The 17,293-nt window shown below is 49.8% G+C and overlaps 8 protein-coding genes across 8 annotated transcripts; 2 read left to right on the forward strand and 6 right to left on the reverse strand.

Annotated features, from left to right (window-relative positions):
* Positions 1-212: 212 nt before the first annotated feature.
* N7496_006907 (glycosyltransferase family 15 protein) lies at positions 213-2,002 on the reverse strand (the record flags this gene model as incomplete). The annotated part of the gene is made up of 5 exons (XM_056699836.1): positions 213-554; positions 617-1,028; positions 1,084-1,170; positions 1,237-1,647; positions 1,731-2,002. 5 exons carry the CDS (start codon positions 2,000-2,002, stop codon positions 213-215), a joined length of 1,524 nt encoding a protein of 507 aa, XP_056555249.1.
* Positions 2,003-4,331: 2,329 nt separating this feature from the next.
* On the forward strand, positions 4,332-5,534 carry N7496_006908 (PH domain-containing protein; the record flags this gene model as incomplete). The annotated part of the gene is made up of 1 exon (XM_056699837.1): positions 4,332-5,534. One exon carries the CDS (start codon positions 4,332-4,334, stop codon positions 5,532-5,534), a length of 1,203 nt encoding a protein of 400 aa, XP_056555250.1.
* Positions 5,535-7,060: 1,526 nt separating this feature from the next.
* Positions 7,061-7,881, reverse strand: N7496_006909 (CCCH zinc finger DNA binding protein; the record flags this gene model as incomplete). The annotated part of the gene is made up of 4 exons (XM_056699838.1): positions 7,061-7,074; positions 7,101-7,398; positions 7,587-7,730; positions 7,804-7,881. The coding sequence occupies 4 exons, from the start codon at positions 7,879-7,881 to the stop codon at positions 7,061-7,063; spliced, it is 534 nt and encodes a 177-aa protein (XP_056555251.1).
* Positions 7,882-8,121: 240 nt separating this feature from the next.
* Positions 8,122-10,166, reverse strand: N7496_006910 (DMT family transporter; the record flags this gene model as incomplete). The annotated part of the gene is made up of 6 exons (XM_056699839.1): positions 8,122-8,306; positions 8,549-8,813; positions 8,912-9,333; positions 9,399-9,471; positions 9,607-9,957; positions 10,047-10,166. The coding sequence occupies 6 exons, from the start codon at positions 10,164-10,166 to the stop codon at positions 8,122-8,124; spliced, it is 1,416 nt and encodes a 471-aa protein (XP_056555252.1).
* Positions 10,167-10,938: 772 nt separating this feature from the next.
* Positions 10,939-11,966, reverse strand: rab7 (Rab family GTPase YPT7; the record flags this gene model as incomplete). The annotated part of the gene is made up of 6 exons (XM_056699840.1): positions 10,939-11,048; positions 11,111-11,258; positions 11,303-11,533; positions 11,601-11,696; positions 11,798-11,851; positions 11,937-11,966. The coding sequence occupies 6 exons, from the start codon at positions 11,964-11,966 to the stop codon at positions 10,939-10,941; spliced, it is 669 nt and encodes a 222-aa protein (XP_056555253.1).
* A 320-nt stretch (positions 11,967-12,286) lies between these two features.
* Positions 12,287-13,083, forward strand: N7496_006912 (ATG16 family protein; the record flags this gene model as incomplete). Its single annotated transcript, XM_056699841.1, has 3 exons — positions 12,287-12,371; positions 12,440-12,834; positions 12,925-13,083. The coding sequence occupies 3 exons, from the start codon at positions 12,287-12,289 to the stop codon at positions 13,081-13,083; spliced, it is 639 nt and encodes a 212-aa protein (XP_056555254.1).
* A 305-nt stretch (positions 13,084-13,388) lies between these two features.
* dot1 (histone methyltransferase DOT1) lies at positions 13,389-14,968 on the reverse strand (the record flags this gene model as incomplete). Its single annotated transcript, XM_056699842.1, has 2 exons — positions 13,389-14,352; positions 14,415-14,968. 2 exons carry the CDS (start codon positions 14,966-14,968, stop codon positions 13,389-13,391), a joined length of 1,518 nt encoding a protein of 505 aa, XP_056555255.1.
* An 836-nt stretch (positions 14,969-15,804) lies between these two features.
* On the reverse strand, positions 15,805-16,785 carry N7496_006914 (PHD finger domain-containing protein; the record flags this gene model as incomplete). Its single annotated transcript, XM_056699843.1, has 1 exon — positions 15,805-16,785. The coding sequence occupies one exon, from the start codon at positions 16,783-16,785 to the stop codon at positions 15,805-15,807; it is 981 nt and encodes a 326-aa protein (XP_056555256.1).
* Between the last annotated feature and the right edge of the window lie 508 nt (positions 16,786-17,293).

The raw sequence follows: 17,293 nt of genomic DNA on the forward strand, positions 1-17,293 counted from the left end.
TGCCATCTTCCAAATAAAAAAACAAGCCGTCAGATCCATTAAACGCCGCCTGAAAAAGGAACCTCAACGTAACATGCGAATTTCAGCAGAAAAACTCCGCCCGGGCAAAGACAAATCCCAGGTGATGCTCAAGGCTGAAAGAAAAAGGCATGGAGAATCAGGTAGAGAGAAACGATGCAAGGGAACGGCGGACTCATGTGTGGAGAAAGGCTTTATGGAGAGGCCCAGCCGCCAGCCACCTCAACCCACTCAGCGAGACAGCTGCCTTGCTTGCCTTCGACATCCACAATGTCGGTATCGCAACGGCAGCGGCAGCCAACGCCGTTCTCCTTGACCGGGTCCGGAGTGGCCCAGTACTCATCTTCTTCAATCCGCTTCTTCTCATCATCGGTGGTCCTTTCGAGGTACGGCTCCCGAGGCAATTGGCGAGCCGGGGCGTTGGCCGGGCAATGTTGGATGGTGGTGTGCCGGTATCCAAAGTCACGGAAGTAATGGATGTCGCTGGGGGAGAGAAGGGCACCGGCGGCAAGGGAATGAATAGGAGCGTCACCCCACTAAAAGGAGATAGTCAGTTTTGAGGCCACAAAAGGCTGCCCGTGAATCATGATCAACTCACTCGTTCATTCCAGAATCCTCCGCTACGGTCCATCATGTTGAAGAAATCCTCATAAGGCTTGCTGCGGAACCAATCCAAGCGCGCAATTTCAAAGTTACTCCAGAAATGGCACATGTTGTAGCTCTCGCCTTCCATAGCCTCGGGGTCAATGTCGTCAAGGTTCTTGTCACCGGGTTCGGTCAGGAGAATTTCGTCGGGAAGCTTCTCCTGCTTCTTCTCGGGCTCAGCCGGGGTCTCCTCCTCCGCGGGGCGCTCCAAGAACATCTCCCACAAGCCCTTGGACTTGAGGTTGTTCTTGCGCTTGTAAGCCGCCGCGTAGCGGAAAATGTTGGGAACGGTCTCGCGAAGCTCCTTAACCGCAATAGTGAAACCGTAGGTCTTGTTTGCCTCTGCCATCTTGATGAAGGGATCACTGGAAATTCAAAGTTAGCAACTGGGTCGCCTGCCATAGCAGAGGTGATGCTTACTATGTGATATCACAGAAGTACTTGATCTCCGGCTCCAAGCGCCAGTACCACTCGTACTTCATCAGGAGGGGGTGCTTGTAGAAGTGTCTATTAATTTGAGTTAGTAAAATTAGCCGGTTATTGATATTGTTGGGGGCGAAGCGTGTCACATACCCCGAGTAGAATCGACACATGTGGTGATAACTCTCCATGCCACCGTACATGATAGCAGCGTCACCCTGTTTGCGGATACCTTCCTTGGCGACCTCGTGGTCAACCCAGTCGGGGAAACCCCACATGGTGTTGTCAATCTTGCCGAATTCCACGGCAGCGCTAGTGTAGTTCTTGACGGTGGCCCGGAAGTCCTCGTCGAAGTCACCGTCGTTCAGGAAGACGTAAGGGTAGTGATACCAGCGGTTGAAGTGGCGCTCAATCGACTTGAGCGACTGGATCACACCTTCCAACTCCTTGTTACGCGCGAGAACGACAAAGGCGGCATTGGCGCGAGGTTCCTTGTCGATACGGGCCTGGTCGATGGGCAGACAACCAGTCGCGAAGACCTTGTCATGCTTTTCGCTGATTTTTCTGCAGGCCAAGACAAACCATGGTCAGTAACTCATGTTTTTTTTCTCCTTGTTTCTCCATCAATCAGAAAGGACCACACGAACCGGATAGAGGGCGGCGTGCCCGCTGGAATTAGGATACCCCCGGGAGACGAAGGATGTCGGACGAATAAAAGTAAGATGAAGACAATTACAAGGCATGGAAATAGTAAAACAAATCCCAGGGGTATAGAAATCGACGAATTGCCCTTCAATCGAATGCGCCTGCGGAAGAAGGCAAACCGGGAGGGATTACGGCCCTTCTCGCGGGGGGCATCGTCGATAGGAAGGCTCGGCGCGCTGGGCAGCCGTTTCGTGATGCGTTGAATGAAGCTCATGAGTGCGATTGGGGAGTGGTACGCGTCGAAGACCCCGCGATGGTCAAATCAACGGACCCGGAGAAATAGGCCCAGGAATCGTGGTCGAGTGTCCCAGCGGCGAAATCAGGGGACAGCGGGAGGGAGAGAAATTGTGGGTTTTGAAACGGGGTCAAGTCGCAGTCGATAACGACAAGTGAAGAGGGTCTCGAAGAGAACACCGGACTCGGACGGTGGAGTCTAGACGAGATGGGGAGTTGACAATCGAGATCTCAGTCGACAAAAAAACGAGTGGCCGGAGGAATGCCTCCTTTCCTCCCCCAACTTTCCTTCTCAGAGGCCGAGATGGCGGATGGGAAGGGCGTCGGGAGCAACGCGGACAACTGTGGTGCACAACGAGGTCCACAGAAGCGAGGTGGAGGACATGAATGGATGGAGATGGATGGGGGGGGTGGGAAGAGAGAAGGAGGAGGGGAGAGTAGGAGAATAGAGTCGAGTAGGGGCAGGGTCGGGGATGGGGATGGATTGGAAGTGGTGCCAAGACCAGGGAGGCGCAAGCGTGTTGGTTCTGGTCTTTTGGTCGTTTTAGTCGTTTCAAAACTTGGTTTTTTATTCTTCTCTTCTCCCGTCTTTCTAGATTTCCGCCGTACTGCCGTGTCACACCCGCACCGTTTCGTTGTTTTTTTCATGGAACCTCGCGGTAATCTACAATAGTCCCTGGCTGGTTGCCATTTGCCTAATTAATAAAATTTCCTCTCCAATTGCCCCTGGAGGATCCGCCACTTAGGCGTACCGCCAGGTAATCAGTGGTAATTTGGCGTAATTTATTTCCGTCGCTTTTTTTTTAGTTTCCGTATCTTTGGTTATCGCCTCAGGGAGTCAGGGTCAATTGGCCACATTCGAGAAATAGTTATTGTTCTAGATAGATGTTTGTCGGTCTAATCGGTTTAATTTTCGCTGAGATATTATTATCATTTTCATTACTCTAGATCTGTCTAATTCAAACCATAGCAGTCCTGCTATATTCCAATTCGGCCCGGGTCTATTGGCCCGCGCCCCTGCGTAGTGCTGTGATACCAACAGCTACCAGGGTCAATGCACTACGGCGCGACTATCGTTCCTATTTTACCTCTAGGATTTTGTGCAGCGGATGGGATTAATGTTACGCCCCCTAAAAAGTCTTGGCTGGGTGGTCCGAGATGCTTGTCTTGCTGATGACTCCATTTCCATTTGACGCGTTAATAAGATTTCCAGTCGATCCGATCTATTAGGTGACTGTCCTAGGGACTTTCCTATATCAGTAGTGGTAGTAGTAATAGTGGACTATGATCAAGTGTATTTCTCCCATAGCCAAATATCCCAAGAGAGTTGCATGTTGCTGACCATGTCGAATATCCTCCTAAGTGAACACGACTCGTGGTTATCTCCCGACCGTCGTTCTGGAACTAGTGCATGGCGATCGAGGGTCCAAGGGCCCATTACGCCCGAAGTTAGCTTGAATGTTTAAAGGGGTCTGATTGGCGAGGTAATTCCTGCAAAAGGCAAGACTGATCGTTAAGACTTTTGATAGCAGTTACATAGCTGCAGCGTATCTCCGTGATAACTTGGCCTACTAAGTAGTTGTATCATAGATGAATCTCCAAGTCGATGGTTATTGTCGAGTAAAGTATTTCGGTACAAGAAAAGAGGGTCCTGCCAATTTCACAGCTCCACTTTTGTTTTTCCGTACGGGCGATGTGGCCTGAAGGGCTCGGTCTGGACCCTGTTCGTGTGTCTGGTTACTTGAAAGGGGAGAGGAATGAAGGCAGGCAGTCACATTTTATGAGTTGTTATATAGTCGATGGTATAGTTCTAAGTCTAGTAGTCAACAGGCTCCCACATGATATCACCGTATCAAATATCAATCCATCTGACCTTTATTTCGTCATCATCACTGGTGCTGCCTGGTACTTACAAGTGCGCCCCCAAAAGTATATATACTTTTGACTTTATTTAGAAGAGGAAAAAAAATGACTCGGTCATGCTCGCCCTGGAAATCATTTGCGGGACTACCAGGAATGACTCGCACCCGCGCTAGCTTTGACATCAGACCTTCTGACTGTGGATCAAACATCCTCTCTCAACTAACGACTTCAAAAAACAGAAGACCCCAATCTGCACCACAAGTTCAAAGGGGGCCCGAGGTTTGACCCTGGGTATATGGGAAACGATCGTCCAAAACTTGCATGGCCGCACCACCGCGGGGTTTCTTCTCCCCCCTTTTCATTTTCGCCGTGATCTCGAAACAAGGGACTTTCCTCTTCTGCAATTCTTTCTCCTCTCTCTGCAGATACATGAAGCTCTCCTCCTAATGAGTCAAGTACTTGCTCGTCCCTTGGCTCTGGAGGGGCAGAGCTCCAAATCCTCCGCCATCCCAGTCCCTGATGCTCTCTCTCGTCTCCGCCCGCCCCCCTCCCGCAACGGCCAAATCAATGTCGACACTTTCTCCCCCGTCAACGAGAATGGCAGCTTCGAATTCGATCGCGTCCTGAAGACCGGTCGGGTCTCCCGGCGCGTCAAGCACAAGCACGTCTTCCGAGCCTCGTGGAAACCCGCCTACCTCGTCCTACGCCCGAATCTGTTGTCTGTCTACAAAGACGAGGAAACCACCCGTCTCCGCGTCTCCATCTCCCTCTCCGAAGTCACGGCCGTCGCTCCCGTCAAGTCCCCACGCTCCAATCGCAAGCACGTCTTTGGCATCTTTACCCCTTCCAAGAATTACCGTTTCGAAGCCCTGTCGGAACGCGATGCCGAAGACTGGATTAATCGCATCCGCGGCGAAACTCCCGCCGACGAAGACGAAGCCGCCTTTCTCGCTCTATCCAGGAAACGAGAACCACCCGCTATCCAGAAACAATTGATCGAGGATACCACCGAACATTCTGATTTCGAGGGTGCCAGCGCTGGGGCAGGCCGAGCTAGCTCCCCCGAATTCGGCCATCGATTGTCAACAAGCGCCCGCGCCCGCAAACCCCCTTACACACAGGATTACTCGGGCAACGAGATCACCTCCTACTCAGAGCTCTCGGATAATGGGGGCCCTCCGACTCGAAACAGCCGTCTGCGGTCAATGCCATCAATTCACACCCTGTCTCTCTCGGCACCAGAGGACAAACCCATGTCCCTGCCGCGAGATACGAGCCGTCCGTCCGATCTGGCAATCCTACGGGACCCGGAGCGAGTGGTTTGCCAAGGCTATCTACAGGGGCTCCGGATCAAGGGCACGGTGCGTCAGTGGAAACGGCTGTGGGTGGTCTTGCGGCCGAAGAGTCTGGCTTTCTACAAGGATGACCAGGAATATTCGGCCATCAAGATCATCTCCATGTCCCAGGTGATCGATGCGGCGGAGGTGGACCCCATGTCACGGTCCAAGACTTTTTGCATGCAGATCATTGCCGAGGAGAAAACGTATCGCCTTTGTGCTCCGGATGAAGAGTCCCTTGCGCGATGGCTAGGCTCGTTGAAGAGTATTCTTGCCCGTAAGAAGCTCGAGGCTGGGCCGTCCGCGGTGTAATTGGAACCGCGAAAAGCTCACTGCTCCTGTGTCATATTTCTCCCCATGGCCATCCTTCTGCTCCTCTTTCTTTCCATCCGTTCTCACCGTTGGCCCCCATCCTACCTCTTTCGTTACATATTTCCTTTCTACATCCCACTCCGTATATACCCAGGGTTTTCGTTTTCTCATCCATGATCTGCGCACCGGTAGGTGAAAAGCCGGAGTTTCTTCAAGGAGCGTGCAGGCGTTTAATCCTTTCTAACAATCTTGCCCTGTTGATGGGCAAGATTCTTACCTTCTTTCTTCAGTCTCTTTTGTACGAGCCTACTCATATATTTGGACAGGTTGTCTGATTAGTTTAATGGGGTATGGATCCTGGCACGAGCGCTTCATTTGATGTTCATTATATGTCTTGACTATACATGAATTGTAATAAATCTTTCGACAGTGACAATTCAGATATCTGAATTCAGAGATAATATCTCGGTTATATATGCTCCAGCTAAATCCCGCATGGATTCTCAATCTATTTCACTATATCCCCCGTGTATCATCTTTCAGTCTATCGTCCACCGTATGTTAGAGACGCTCGTCTTCACAAGATGTAATTTAAGTCCTGCCATTCTCCCATAACCTCTTATAAACAGTAAACTAACTAACAAATAATCCTACCAATACCCCATATCAACTACTACTCTAGTCCCCTCCCATCCCCGACTAAACTCAAACAAAAGTCACAATCTTCGTATCAACCCCATGCATCTCCTCCCCAAACTTACACCCATTCGCCGCCCCAGTACAATTCCTCTGTATACACCGATGCCCACTCGTACAACTCTCATCCTCACACTGCAACCCCCGACTACATACGCTAAACCTGGCAATATACATCAAATCAATGGCATCCTGGTCGACCAACCGTCGATTATGCTTATGCGTACATCCCTCGCCATACGAACATGAGCCCAGGATATGATACTGGTTGCAGAATTTCTGCTGTTTGAGAGTCTCTATGTTTGCCCGTGTTGAGAAGTGGATTGGTGTGTCTACCCGTTGGCCGTGGATGTTTTTGCCTACGGCTAGTTTGGTTTTGTATTTTGTGTTTGGGCCCGAGGGTGTTGTTGGGGAGGAGAATGGAGAAAAAGACGAGGAGGGAGAAGTATTGTCTTGGGAGCGAGAGGTGGAGGTTCGTACTATTGAGGCGTAGTTTGAGATGGGAGTGCCTGTGCCTGTGCCTGTGACTATGCTTCGTGAGTGTGGGGTTTATGCTATGGATCGAGATATGTTTACTTAGTTTTTGTGCACGGAAGACCTCGGGGAAGGAGGTTGTTTGGAATGAGGATGTGAGTTCTTTAATCTCGCGTGCGAAGGGCGGTCCTTCGACTAGACTTATTTGGTTTTTCGTGTTGCGATGCGGTCCTAGGACACGGGCGTAGCCATTGTCCGCCGATGCGCAAAACATAGTGTGTAGACAGTGTACGTCGATGATGTCTTGCTCGAATTGGGCTATGCGAATCGAGTCAGCATTTGGATCTTCCTCTAGTTTACTTCTTGCCTGCTGGATCAGAAGGTGATTTAATTTACCTCGAATCTTAACATCAGAACATTCCTTCCCATCTCCTGCGTCCACGAAATCACACAGTACATCTTCCATATTGAATCCCTGGATGAAAGACCCGAAGATGGCTTCTTCAGATATAATATTGTTATCACGGTACGTCCTCGCTAGTCCGCGGACATTCGCATAGACACGGATTTTATACTGAACATTCGAGGTTTCATTGTGATGGACATCTTGGATGTAGCGTTCAACTTTCTGAATAAGCAGTCGGGCAGCGGAGCGTCCTCCTTTTTGTCCATCTTGGATGAATTCATCATTGAACTATGTGGTCAAGTAAATAATCTGTGAATAGATATATAGGTATACCTACAGGAGGATATGAAAGATTCTAGACTCACGTTCATACCATCACCGTCCACGAGCACTGATACAAAACTGAGTTTCGCCTTCGAAAGATCAAGTCAGCGACCTATAAATCAAAATAAAGTAAATATAGTTTAAGGTCGTACTTGGATACGTTTCATCTCCGCTATCTCACATTGATACCTCTTAGAATTCGACTTGATGGCTTGAACAAGCATTCGCTGGTTGTCCATTTCTTCTCTCTCGTCATCGAGAGCCTCTTGCAGGCGTTTGACTTCTTCCATCAAGTCCTAAGCATAATCCCAATAATCTTCAATTAGTGGATTATTATTCTTCCATATATGAGGGTGACCAAGTTCAAACCTCAATAATCTTATCCTTGTCCGTCTCAACAGCCTTGACAGCCTCATATCTCGACTTAAACTCGTATAAGCCGACCATCATGGCAATCCTAATTGAATTAGAAATTTGGATTATAACTTGAGCAGAAATTCGAATAGAAATGTTATGGTTGCAAACGCCAAGTCCACAGCTCGTCTTGCCCCTCATTTTATACAATGAACGAATACTGGGGTGAGCCTCAAAATCAGCCTAGCGAGCCCAGCGCCTGAGATGCTGACACGTCAAGCCCAGATTCAAGGTGTGCATTAGCGCTTCCGTTAGTTGAGGCTGTTCGCTTCACTATCGTTGGACGGCCCTGGTTGGCGCCTCCGCACCGCCTCTCGAACGAGTGGTCAGTGCAGGGATTAAAAGCCTAGCTGTGCTCTCCACTGTGCTCTGGGTAAAGGCAACCAACCGCAATGCAATACAAACATAAGTACCGAGGCGGAGCTGGATTGCGAGGTATTGTTGGATTTCTAACATTTCTAGATAAATAGGTACACTATGTCATATGCACGCGTCGAGAAATGTTATCGCTTGCGTCAGAATAGGAAAGAGTCTATGAGTCGTGCGAGGCAGGACTGAACAGAAACGAAAATGCAAACAATGATATCAACAACACCATGATCTTGAGAAGCCGAGAGTCGTGCAAAAAAAAAGCTCCCATAATGATGACATCCCTCACAAAATCTATCGCATTTCTTCTTCGCGGGGGATGGTATCATACTCCCCGATGACGGTCTACTCGTCTCTCCAGAGATGCTATCCTCTTCTTGGGTCTTGCTTTCGTGGTTGACGACCAAGAATGACAGGAATACAATCGCAGCACCTAGCCAGTATACCGGAGATGCATACTGGGATTGCAGGAACATCTGTCCGACTAAGGACAGAGGGATGGTTAGACTGAGACCGACCGTTACTACGAGGGGAGTGGTAAGGAGCATGGCATAAGCCCATGCAATATCAGAGATAAACGACGAGAGCGAGTTGACCTAAAATGGGTAGAGTCAGTCACACAATCTTATGGGTAGAAGGAGGATAGCGATCGCATGAAATCGAACGCGGTGGGATCAAGGAGGAACTGCCATACCAGGATAATAGTCCACACTCGCCGCGTATCTGGCAGTGAAAATGTCTCCACCCCAGTCCAGTGGAGGACAAAAAATCCAGGCCACAAGAGAACAAGGTTGAAGAAGCCAACCAATCCAAAGAATAATGGCATGTTCACTCGCGACTCGTCGCCCACTTGTTTCTTCATGACGATGGTGTACACACCATACATGATTGAGCTGAATGCAGCCATGGCATCCCCGATGGCGATCTCAGTGGGGGTTTTGTGGGGGAAAGAACTTCCCCCATTATCGGCGGATGTGGCATCACCTGCGTCTGGGTTCGAGAGATCAACGCGTGAGATGAGGATGATTCCTATCAGCGAAGCAACAACTCCAAGGAATTTTCGAAGGGTAAATCTCTCTACTCCAATCATGGCACCGAAGACGAGTGTCCAAACACCTAGATGTTCATTAGTACTGCAAAAAGCAACAGTCGTTGACTCCACGGCATTTGTAAAGTCTTACCACTGGTAGAAGTCAAAATAGTAGTGCTTCCAACCGTCGTGAATTGAAGACATGCCATGGCAAAATAATTTGCCTATTCAGACCAAAGTTAGTTCATCTCAACCTTCGAATCAAACGGGACCCGATGGTATCACAAATGGTGACATACAACAAACTAGTTATACCAAGTTAGCTATGTGTCACTTCCCAATATAGCAATAAACCATACCCATAGAAGACAAAACTCTAAGCTAAGCTTAGCCGTCGCTCTCAGCCCCAACTTCGAATTTTCATCATCCGATTTCGACCGCGAATATTGCGAGCTCTCGATTTCATGATCACGCCCAGTATCATCGTCAAATGACTCAGAGCGCAACATACTCTGCTCCTCGTGCTTGGGATCCTCCGAGTCCAGGTGTCGCAACCAGCTCCGGAATGAGTGGACCTGGGACAACTTCTTGTTGCGCCATAGTCCCCACGTCCGCGTGATAAGCGTGCTGAAGAGCGGGAGAGTAAAGAGCGAAGTATTGATGTAGGTCACGAAGAAGGGCTTGGGATAGGTTTTATCGGCGAAGATGGTCTATTTAGTGTTCAAGTGTCAGAATATATGCCTCCGTTATAAAGGACGATGGGCGCCTCATCAGCACCGGGGAGGAATTGCGAACGTACGCTTCCCAGGAAATTTGACGCCGTCCACAGCACCACCACTAGCAGTAGCAGGGCCATGCCGAAGGTTCGCCTGGCTACGCCAAGCACCTTCGGACCGGGTCCATCGGTCGACGTCGCCATATTCACAGGCTAGACGTTGTTTATTGGGAGGCACGAGGGCCAAGTGAGGAGTGCGGCGCGAGTTGGTCAGATCGCGGCACAGTGGTCCCGCCAGGTCGTGTAAGAAATGCGGTTTCCGGACATCTGAAGCGCAGTGATATGGCGCGAAGTGTCTAGAGGCAAGGGTCCTCTGAAATTCGTAAAGGAACGACTTCCTGTCCGGCAGGAGGGTGAGCCAGGAGGGATGGGTTGCCAAGCACTGTGCGGACGAGGATCGGCGATAAGAAATGGCCGTTCTTCATGGGGGCGGGACCCTTGCCCGGAGTCCGTGACCGGAGTGGGTTCATCAGTTCATCACGAGGGCTTGATAACACCCTACGCAGGTCACATTCTCTGTTAGTTGAGTTTCAGATTCATCTCTCCAATAAGACAGGACTTGGGAGCTGGTCACGAATATTAGATTGATGTTCTGACACAACGTTTGTTTGCGCTCTTATATGTGAAACTGCGCTACCACCGAAGACCCTGAAATAAGTTACAACCAGCAGTATTTAGGTAGAGATCGAAATCTGAGATTAATGGCTGCCCTAATCAACAAATCAAATCGCACTGAGAACATCTACAGGAAACAAATCCACTGAGCCAGAAATCAAGGGCCTTCTCTACAGGCAGGAACACCCAACAAGAAAAGAAAACCACCAAGCAGAGTATGTTGGAAAGGAGGAAAAAAAGGAGACAGGAGAAAACCAGAGGAACAGTCGCTCAAAACGTCATGGGAGTATAGGTAAGGGTATTAACAGGCACAGCCATCGCGCTCATTGTCCAGATGGATGTTGATCGGGTCACTGAATTCTCCACTGAACTCCTCGGCCTCTTCCTGGGCGAGGGCACTGCGGGCGATAACTAGGGACAGATAAAGTCAGTCAAATTGAACCTAAGATGATCGCATACATGTCAAAACTTACCCTCGAATGCCTGCTCCACGTTAAGAGCCTCCTTGGCGCTGGTCTCAAAGTACGGGATATTGCCCTTGGACTGGCAGAATGTCATGGCCCGTTTCGAAGAGATCATGCGCTTGTTCTCCTCCACATCAATCTTGTTGCCTATGACCACCTGTTTCGAGCTGTTAGCATTGGACGCTCCCATACGAATCTCACGAGGACAGCGAATTGCTCCTCGCTGACGGGCCAGGCGCTTGGTGTACTCACAAATGGGAAGCTCTCAGGGTCACGCGGGCTAGCCTGAATCAAAAACTCATCCCGCCAGCTGTCCAGCGCCTCGAAACTCTTTGAGTTATTCACGTCGTAGACCAACACACAGCAATCGGCGCCTCGGTAGAATGCGACACCCAAGGACTGGAATCGTTCCTGACCGGCGGTATCCCAAATCTGTGCAAAATTAGTTAACGTTAAGCTCCAACAGAGCTGACTTTACGGGCGCCTCGAAGGTCCATACCTGCATCGTCACCAACCGGTCATCGACAAGGACCTCCTTGGTGAGGAAGTCGGCACCAATAGTCGCCTTGTAGCTTCCACTGAACTTCTTGTTGACCTATACACAGCGGTAATCGTTATATTAGCGGTGCTGCTGCGGATGGCCCTGAGGGTGGCTCGGCGCCAACGGCGGCATTGGGGAGTCGGGAAAGAACGCACATATTGGTTCATCAAGCTTGTTTTTCCAACACCGCTATCACCAAGGATGATCACCTATAGTAAAAAATTATTGTGTTAGTTTGGTGCCGACCTCGAAAGAGCATTTGGGGGTCACGCGGAGCTGCTGCGGAGATCGTACCTTGAGGAGAACCTTCTTCCGTGACGCCATGGTAGCGGTCTGTATTCAGGGACTCCGGAGTAGAATGGAGACAGGTCACAGAGGAATGGTCCGTAGGTAGAGATTTGAGCTATAGGAAAAGCCTGCAGGGGGCAAGTGAAAGGGGAAAAGGGAGTTGTGAGGAGAGTTGGAGTTGGAGTTGGGTTGCAGCGGGATCTAATGATGCATGATCCTCGGGCGGTGGAGAGGGGGCGGTGGGCGGTGGGCTGTGCTGATAACGAAGATAGTCGAAGCTCCGACATCATCGTGCCCCGACAACATTCCTCAAGTCCCTGATCCATCGATCGCCTCCCCCCTCACCTCTCGGGTCGATGCCCCACTGGAGAGAGGAGTATCTGGCTGCGCTGGCAGTCCGGGATCAAAGGGAAAAGGCTAACGTTGAACTCTACGATGCCTGTTCGTGCCTGGCTGCGAAGGTTCCCGTATAGCCGTTTTTGTTACTGACATATTGTCTACAACTGTAGTTACCCGCCTCGCAGATCGCTCTGCCCAGCTGGCAATTCCTATAGATTCGGGCACCAATCCCGCAGCTGGCAGGAGGTCCTCGGTCGTTAGTGAATCTCAACAACCTGTTTCATCCGCAGCTGGGACGGTGCCGAAGAGACAGCCTTCATCGGAGCCGGGTCCTTCTCTGGCAGAGCTACTGAAGATCACTCGAGCAGATTTGTCCGAGGCCCAACGGTCCCGAACTGAATTGCAAGACCAGTTGAACCGGCTGAACGTAGAGCTTGACAAGCTGCTTAAGAAAAGCCAGCGAGATGGCCGGCGACTCGATACCTTGGAAAGCGAGAGGGGCATTCTGGGCAAACGTCTGAAAGATAGAGACGAGGAGCTGCGAGAGAAAACGAAGCTATTGGAAGTAAGTGATTTGATCTCATGGCATAGTCGGGGCAGGCTATTTGCCTCTACGCGAGGTGGAGAAAGACACATCCTAACTCGGACTTTACAGGATTTCCAAGCTGAGTTGGCATCCCTCAATCTCGAGTTCAATATGGCTGAGAAGAGGTCAAAAGAGCTTCAGCAAGAGAACAAAGAACTTGTTGACCGGTGGATGGCCAGGATGGGCCAAGAAGCCGACGCCATGAACGATGCATCCAAATTCTCCTAAACTCGGCCAGCCACTAGGCAGGAACCCGAATTGACACGGATCTTTGTTTTCCAATACCCTAGACTGCTGCGAATAGATGTACATTGAATCGGAATAACTGAAAAGGGGCTATCTACTATCGTAACATAGGTTGTAAGAACATCTTTGTACAACTTGAATTGGTATCATGCAATGAACCAAGGGATATATCCAAGAGAAAAGAAGATAATGTACAGGACGGAACCAAAGCACAATTTATAAACAAGTGTTCAGGTGTCCAGAATCGTGAGTCTACGAGACGAGCACGTTGAGTGCTGCCTCGTCATTCAAAAAGAGTCGTCCATGAAAGCCTTCAAGCGTGAACTATCCTTGGTGGCAATAAAGTATGTGCCTCCAACGTCGGTCCAGCTAACGCTATTAGACCAATAGTTCTTTTGCTGGACTTTCAGGAGGTTGATAGGAGAGTTAAGGTTACGAGACTGAATCTTGTGGCCGGCAGGGACAAAAGACTTCAGTGAGACGATCTTGCATCCCTCCTTCATATCGAGGAAATGGTTGATCAACTCATTGTTGAGCTGAGGCGTAAATGCCTGGTTATTGATAAGCACCACGTCGGCCCGCTTCAGCACATTGACGATGCTCTCCTGCTCGAGGAAGTCGCCTCGAACAAGATGTGTCTTGCCAGGTGCGATTCCCCAAAGTCGGCAACGGGCCTTGAACTCGGCCTGTTGCAACTCGGCCAAATCACATGCATTGGCCATCATCTCACAACCCCAACTCTCACAGCCGATTTCAAGTGCGGCTTGCAGGACAACGTTGCCAACACCGGAGCCAAGGTCGACAAACACTTGACCCGACTTCAACTTCGTTTCCTTGAAGATGTTGCTGATGAATCGAGGGAGAAGTTCACCATAGACGTTATCCGTGCCATTCTCGTATTGCCGCAAAGACTCAACTCGAGGGGATACCGTGCGGGCATAGGTCTGGTTGAGAATTCGCTCTACCCATGGTAGATTAATACGCTGAGTCGCATCCAAAGTCTTCGTGAGGCTTCCGCTAAGCCTCAACCGCTCGACCGCCATGTTATAATCATCCACAGCCTCACGGAACTGTGTCTCCGACGTCACGGCCAACGCCCGGCGCAGCCTCCGCCTGATGCCAGTAGTTTCGTCAAGAAATTCTTCGGCCTCTTCGCTCGGGATGTAATTGTCGACCACAGTCTCGATCACTTGGACAATATCGTCGATGGGCCGGAAATCATCGTTGTCTTTGGGTACCATGGAGTCGAATCTGCTCGAGCGGTCGAAACGGTCAGTCTCTTTACTACCAAGCTAATCACCTAGTACACGTACCTTTCTTTTTGTGAAGCACTGGGATACTGTAGAAGAATTTCCTTCGGCTTGCTCGCTGCGCCAAAGGCCGGCTTGAATTTACCAGCCTTCTGACCAGATGTAATGTCGGCAGCGTGTACCATTTTGAAAGGCCGGCTTCCTTCATCTGAAAAGGCCTTTACGGAACGAATACGCCGCTCTGGATCGGGCTCCGCGCTGGCGCTTGTGCGAGCGCGCTTGCGCACCTCGAAGGAAGTATCACTGTCACTGACATCGTCGTCGTCGTCGCTAGAGAGCCGCGTCTCAGGAGTCGGTCGTTTCCGTGTGCGACTGGGGGTTGTCAGCCGCTTGGAGAGGCGGGCGTCGACATCACTCGAAACCGATCGGGCTTTGAGCGCGTGCGTCTTGCGGCTCCGTTCTGACGAGGACTGGACTCGAGGAGATCGTGAATCGGGAGTTTGTGCGGGAGGTCTTGTTGGGGCAGCCGGTTTCGTTTGAACGACCTTGCGAACCTGAGTCTTCTTCGCCTGTAGCGAAAAAGCCCCTCCTTTCTGGAGGTGGTCGAAAAAGCCCATCAGGGTCGTGGGGGGGTAAAAATGCAGATAGAGAGGGACGGGTATGGACAAGAAAAGAATGCTGAAACGGCTAATGTATGCACGCGAAGAACATGAGGGGTGGGGAAGGCCCGTATATAAATGAAGAAAAGCCCCAAATAATGCACGAGAAGTGTCGAGTAGTGGCAGAGGAAAAGAGAAGAGTTGGATGGACTCGAGAGGGTAATCGATAAGCAGCGCCACTCGGGGAAACCACCGCCGCGGGTCACGGTTCGTCTTGGCAAATTAGTGCTGGTCCGGCGTCGGCCTCGTCGGTACTCGGGACTACTACTGTACTACTGCATCTACTAACGCTGCCCTTACAGTAGTTCTCGACTAAACTACACCTGGGAACTAAGCACACTATAGTACTTTATTTTCGTACTTTATTTTACAACTAGAATATGAGGACCTCCACATATGGCAGAAAATGATATCCCGCCCGCCCATTAAAGACGTCTCAGTGGATTAAGTAGACATGGGATAGAGGAGGATTGAGTGTTAAAGGGATATATATAAAATTCAGTTTCACATCTGGGATAGAGTGGGAACCTTGCCAAATTTCCAGCCCATTTAATGCAATTTAATTATTAACGACCGCGAGTTACGAACTATCTTCCAAGCCATAAGCTAGTCCAGAGAAGGTGTGGTTGAAAAGGACTGTGTACTGTATGAGTGAAGGCGCAACTGAGACGAGATTTCCCAGGAATTGTAGCTCTGGTCGTAAATGGGAAGGTTTAGAGAGTCGCAATTGAAGTGATTTAACAAGATCTTCGGCTCTAACCTGACATCCTTCCCTAATCTTCCGACAGCTGAACCTATTTTATCCCGCCAGGATCAAGTACCATACAGGCTCTTCCCTGGCAGCCCATACAAACGTACCGATGGTCGGAAGAATAGTTTTCCAGACCGACACATTCCAAGTGTTGCCAAGCATGGCATTCAGAACAACAAATACCGTGCGTCTCCAGTCCAGTGCGCTTGCCGCAGCAAGGTATAGAGGACTTAAAACTTCGCACGTCAATGTTCTGGAACTGGGATTCTGGAGCGTAGTAGCATTGCTCAGCAGCGAAGGATGCCTGCGAAAATACTATGGCATCTCGCGGTTCCAGTTTATGAAGAATCATCTGAACAATCTCAGGCGGCATGTTGACAGGCCACTTCTCCCTGTGGGCGCGAGGCTTCTTCCAGCAGTTTGATGTTAGAATCCGGGCTAGGGCGCGGAACCCAGATGAACATTGGGTTGCTGAATAGTTGGAAAGCAATACTAGGCGCCTAGAGGCCAGAACGATTTCGAGAGAAAGCTCCACGAAAACGAGATGACGTGGTGAAATGACAATTAGGCGAACGTCATCATACCTGATCCGAGAGTCGCCAATATATGACTCAGCTTTTGAGACGGCTCCGTTTATCATGGCTATGGATTCAAGCTCATCCTGTAAAACAACAAGATATCCATGAAACCAATAGACGTCCGCGTCAGGGTAGTTCCAAAGGGGAATGGACGCGAAAGAGATCGGAAGCTCGACGTTGCAATTGGAAGACACCTCAAAATCCCAGGCTGCAAGACGCAGGAAAGCAACACATAATACCCTGAATATAGGAGAATTGTATCTCCATGTCGAAGGGTCATCGACATAAAAGCGCCAGATAAAAACGAGGTCGGTAAAGAATCGCTCCTGCAGCTCGTTCATGGGCGTAGGGATGCCAAAGTCGATTTCAAGCGTCTCAAATTGCTTTGCCTGTGCCTTGTTTCTCTTACAAATATATTCACTCAACATATGTTGAGGTTTCTGCATGATATGATAACTTATGCTAGATATCTCATGGATCTTGCTGAGATCCATCTGTACTGCCGAAGGTGCCAATAATCCGTCAAGCTCACTCCATTGTGAGATCGTGAAAGTGCCTGCATCTATATCGACAGTGTATATGTAATCTAGATTCGAGTGAATTGGGCTGGAGAACGGGACTGCTTCCCATCCTTCGAGGTTGTCGGGCTTGTCGCATAGATGTCTGATTGTTCGCAATGTCGACTCATCGTCAGGGGGACTTATCCGCCCTCAAGGGTGATACAAGCGGTACCATTTCCCTAAGAGAGTATGTTAGTATTTGCAAGTCATATAGTACAGACCATCACCAACCATTGGTGTGTAAGTTCCAGAGCCCTCTACACCCATCTCATTTATAAAGTCCTGGAAGGGAAAGTGTTGTGAGATTTTTGGATATATGCTGGGTTGCGGAGCTGTTATACGCAGTGGACTACTGTGATCATCGCATGGACGGCAAGGTGAAGTTTCTCTGCGA

This window comes from Penicillium cataractarum, assembly GCF_028827025.1.
Source record: "Penicillium cataractarum strain IBT 29864 chromosome Unknown utg000005l, whole genome shotgun sequence".
NCBI lineage: Eukaryota > Fungi > Ascomycota > Eurotiomycetes > Eurotiales > Aspergillaceae > Penicillium > Penicillium cataractarum.